The sequence below is a fragment of the Populus euphratica genome, unplaced genomic scaffold (assembly GCF_000495115.2).
Source record: "Populus euphratica unplaced genomic scaffold, PopEup_1.0 scaffold79.1, whole genome shotgun sequence".
NCBI classification, from domain to species: domain Eukaryota; kingdom Viridiplantae; phylum Streptophyta; class Magnoliopsida; order Malpighiales; family Salicaceae; genus Populus; species Populus euphratica.
Window position 1 is genome coordinate 635,210 of NW_011499959.1, and position 4,871 is coordinate 640,080.

A 4,871-nucleotide genomic window follows, 5' to 3' on the forward strand; every position below is an offset into this window, starting at 1 on the left:
GTGAGTTAATTTCTGAATAAGTATTGGGTCAACAATGATTTGGGTACTAGTGTCTGTGAGCTTTCCCTTCATGTCCTTTGGATTATAAGAGTAGCTGAATGTTGAGTTTTTACACTTTTGATTTATACTTATCTGAAAACACAAATTATAAAAGTTAGATAGTGTGTGTTGGAAAAGAATGTATGTCCTCTGTTGTGACTGTGGTGTCACAACAGATCATTTGTAAGAAAAAAAAAGTTCTCATTTTAGATGGAGCAGTGAAAACAGAAGAAGAAAACACCCTTTTTTTTTTCAGAAAAGCTCCTGTATCTTTCTTCAAAAAAAAACCGTAGCTTTTTAGCAGCATTGACAAGTCTATGAGAGAGAAAAGGAGTTGACAAATGAAAGCAACCTTGACAAATAAAAGAGTAGAGAGAGGGGATGTGTGTAGCTAGAGTAATGTGACAGGGAAGGGGTGCAGGTGGTATCTTCTACTGATCACTGTAGTAGGTTTCCATTATTATTATTATAAACATTAAAGATGCTCAGGTGATTGCTTCAGTGTTTAAATTTTAGAATTTGGATCCCATTTATGAAGAGATTCTCCAACTTTTATGGTAGCGCAGCTGGTTGCAGTTCAGATCAAAGGGATGTTCTGCGATTAAATGTTTGGAACAAACAGTGGTTGTTCTGATATTACAGCACTATGGTTGCCAGGTAAATTCACTTTACTCGGATGCTATTCTGATATTACATGAGAATTAAATTAAGCATTCATGTTTTATGATGATTAATAAACTCCTCCAATCGCGTGCTTGAATCAGTATTCACTCTTAGAGAATTAATATAAAATCATTTTTGAACCCTCGAGACAGCTTTAATTGCCAAGTGAATTGCACTGAAGTTTGTGATTGATGCTAGTAATTACAAATTTATTAACATCTTCAAACTAATCTCCAACAGTGTCAAATTTTTTTGTTACTTAGTCAAATCACTAATTTCTGCAGGTTGAGTACGATGTTGAGCCTTGCAGCAGCGCCAATGCAGTTTCAGATGGATGTATCGATGTCCAAAGGACAAGCCTGACCATGCCGATCAGTGGTCATGTCATCTACGGTGTTGCCCATCAGCATACTGGGGGAATTGGTTCAACTCTGTTTGGGGAGGTAATATTCAATCTTCAATCTCGGTCTCAGATCAGATTCTTTAAGAAGCATAGAACCATAAATATATGACAGCCTGAGATTGTTGTCGAGGGCCATTTTCTTCACTCGAGCTTACTTGGACTGCTTCCTGTCTACCAACATTTATCACCTTTCACCTTTCATCATTAATTATGCTGTAGGATGTTCATGCGATCCCTTTTAAGAGGAATGGTGAATAACACGAAATCTGATTCTAATCATAAGCTTGTGTGCTCACTTTAGGAAGGACGTGTTATATGCACTTCAGAACCAATTTATGGAGAAGGAAAGGATGCAGGAGATGAGGCAGGTTACGTAGTAGGGATGTCCACCTGTTATCCTGAACCAGGCTCTATCCAGATAACAGCTGGGGAGAATCTAGTTCTTGAATCTTACTACAGTAGTACTCAAAAGCACACGGGGGTTATGGGGATTTTCTACATTTTGGTTGCTGAACGAACACCAAATCCCACGAATTTCTTGCATTCTCCGATTCATGTAAGTTCTAGTTCGATTTTTAAAGGTTACCGTTAGTATTTTATGAAATTTGAATATTTTTTGGTTCTTGCAGATACATGAAAAGATGAAAGTATCCGCATCCGCTTTAGCAATAGTAGCTCTGTTAGGACTGGCAGTGGTTGCTGTTGGCCTGCGTTATCGACTGAAGAAGGGGAGAGAAGAAGGCTATCAACCAATAATGGCATAGAGCTGTAACCCTGTTAATTTCCATGATCTTTGTAATGCATATATATATATATATATATATGAAACATGCCTTGTTTGCTCTACGAATGGATGCAAAATAGTCCAACTAGATATAGCAACCGTATCAATGGAACTCGTTGTCTTCTCTAGTGGAGCCACAGAGATCCATGCATCAATAATTTGTCTGAGTAATTGGAAATCATTCACACTGCCATGGCTTCCAAGCACTCTTGTTAGGCTTTTAGCTATCAAGTCGAGTCGCTTTCTGAAATACCGCATCAAATGCAAGTGAACTGAAGATGGATTCGGCCCTCGGGGCAACGACAAGTATGAAGGAGAATTTTCTCAGCAATGAGAGATCTAAGGCTCTGACATTTGCAGATTATACAGGAAAAGATTTGTCTAGGCCCGTAACTACTCATCAACGGCGTTGGAATTTTGAGCCGCCTCCATTTAACATATAACAATAAGCACGTTTTTACGAAGACAGACTTTAAGCTTAAAACTGTACATGAACAGGCCTTGCATGTACACAGAGGAATGCAATCTACCGTAAAGAGAAAAGAAAGAAAAAAGAAACAGATGAATGCAATCATAGTCTAGGTTCAATTCGTTTACAGAAAACCATTTTTCAAGTTCTATCTTGCACTAGCATTAAACCCTAGAGGTCGACTCACCCCTACCTCTGGTCTGGTGTTATAAAATTCAATTTCAAATTAACTTGATTTAATCTAATTAACATGATAGTCAACTCCATTTAGATTTTTATTTTGATTTTTTCTCCCAAAAAAATCTTATTTTTGTATTTTTATTTTTTGAAAAAAAATTTTACTAGCCTAAATTAGCATATTAAAATCATGACTCGGATCAACTTGAATCAAAATTAGAACCTGTTTGAGATTGCAATGGTGGTGGCGATTCAAAATATTTTTTTGTTTATAAATATATCAAAATAAATTTTTTTATATATAAAAAATTATTTTTAACATTAACACATCAAAATAATTTAAAAATATAAAAAAATATTATAAAAAATTTAAAATTTTTAAAAATATAGTTTGAACCACATTTCCAAAGACTCTTTTAATAATTATATAATTTTATTGTATTTAGAACATGTTTGGTTTTGTAATCCAAACAAGGCCTGAATACAAATAAAAAAAAATAAAACATCTAAAAAATCATACTTTTAAAATGAAGTTTAATGATTGAGGAGTGATGTTCATGTCATGAACAGTGAAATTCCTAAGTTTTCTCTTTCCTCCCTTTTAAATTTATTTGTATTCTATTTCGTTTATTCTAATTTAATTAGATGAAATTAACCTTGAAATTATAATTATAATAGGTCTATACAATTATAAAATACATAACTGAAATATAAGATACCAAGATAGATAATATATGTCTAATTTAAAACTTTGCAATTTTTTATTTTTTTTAGAGTTTTTTATTTTTATTTTTTCACTATTATTGTAAAGTTCAATATTAAAATATTCTATCTAATTTAATAATGAAGAATGACTCTTGAACCTTTTATGTATTTTGTTTTCCTTATTTTTTCTGGCACTAAAAAAACTACTTTTCTATTTCACTTACTCTTTACATCTTATTAAATAAAATTATAAAATCTTATTTTTATTTTAACAAATATTCTTTAATTTTTATGATGATGATGATGATGATAATGATTTTTTTTTTGTTTATAAAAATCTAATTCAAATCATTTTTTAAATAGATTTTAAACATGATTTTATATATTTTTAAAATCACAGAAGATTAATTATTATAATACATATTTTATATCTTTCAATTCAATATTTGATTTAGTCATCATCTTAGTTATTATTTATAAACATATACAATTTGTAATTTATTTTATTATACACATATTAGATATTAGTTTTTATTTGCAATGAAAATTTATCTTAATAAAAAAAATTCAAAATGAGTGGATTATAGATTTGATAATACTAAACAAATTCTCCAAATATTTATTTTAATTCAAACAAATTGTAATCCCCTTGTAGGATAAATGCATAGAAATTATTATTAACTATAACTAAAATGGTTCAATATTCTACCATAGATTATGAGTGATTTTATTATGGATTGTATGGTTTTGGTTTATTCTTTGCCAAACTCTTTTAAAATGCATGCGAATTGATAAAGATACATTATACTGTAGATGATATTATAGGCATAAACTATTTTTATTGTGGATGACACTGTAACAACTTGAAGGCGTTTTTCTATTGTATTTTTTGCCAAGAATTATAGCAAGGGCTGTTATCTTCTTTGTCTTTGCTTGGTAACTAACCTAGTGTTGTTAGATCTAGCTTTCAAATCAAACCCAAAACACTTTCCAAAAACATCAATAATATTGGGTTCTATTGCCTGGTAATGTATAGCCTATATTGTTTACTATATTTGAAAAAATCATTCATTATTTACAATATTTGAAAAAAAAATTTGAACTTAATTATTCACAACATATGTTGTATAATATATATTCACATGAATTATTTCTTTATTTTTTCATATATAATATTAAAATCTCAATTTTTTTTAAATTTTTCTTGTTTGACCCGATTTAACCTGTTCAACGTAAGACCCCGTCCTATAGCCGGGTCAATTTCTAGACTAGGTTAGATAACTATGATTATCATAAAAATATAATTTTAATTTGTTATATTTTTCAATTACCAAAATACATTAAAAAATCTAAATAAATAATTTTTAATAAAATATAAAAATATTAACTAGCAGCAAAGTACAGGCCATATGAATAATAAAAGAAAAACTAAAAAACTCAAGAAAACACTATAAATTCTAAGTGTTTTTACTTTTTTTACTGTGAATTCAAATAGTGTTCCTCACGAAAAAAAATTCAATATCACAGAAGTTTTGTTGAATTTCTTTTATTATTTTTATATGTTCTTCTCTGGTGTGTTTTCTTTTGCTTCATCACAATAAAAAAACTAAAAGATTTGGTGATTCAACTTT

At 30.1% G+C, this 4,871-nt stretch overlaps 1 protein-coding gene across 2 annotated transcripts; it reads left to right on the forward strand.

Moving 5' to 3' along the window:
- The first annotated feature begins 406 nt into the window (after nucleotides 1-406).
- Nucleotides 407-2,068, forward strand: LOC105138584 (uncharacterized). Of its 2 annotated transcripts, none has more exons than XM_011044716.1 (4): nucleotides 407-696; nucleotides 1,013-1,145; nucleotides 1,407-1,661; nucleotides 1,735-2,068. In XM_011044716.1, the coding sequence occupies exons 1-4, from the start codon at nucleotides 686-688 to the stop codon at nucleotides 1,867-1,869; spliced, it is 534 nt and encodes a 177-aa protein (XP_011043018.1). In that variant the 5' UTR covers nucleotides 407-685; the 3' UTR covers nucleotides 1,870-2,068. The 2 variants fall into 2 exon arrangements, with proteins under 2 accessions (XP_011043018.1, XP_011043019.1); XM_011044717.1 differs by having other exon boundaries at nucleotides 410-696; nucleotides 987-1,145.
- Nucleotides 2,069-4,871: the final 2,803 nt, after the last annotated feature.

Coding starts and splice junctions, on each gene's coding strand:
- LOC105138584 (XM_011044716.1), top strand. Junction 1,146..1,406: donor GTTCAACTCTGTTTGGGGAG/GTAATATTCAAT, acceptor TGCTCACTTTAG/GAAGGACGTGTTATATGCAC. Junction 1,662..1,734: donor TCTTGCATTCTCCGATTCAT/GTAAGTTCTAGT, acceptor TGGTTCTTGCAG/ATACATGAAAAGATGAAAGT.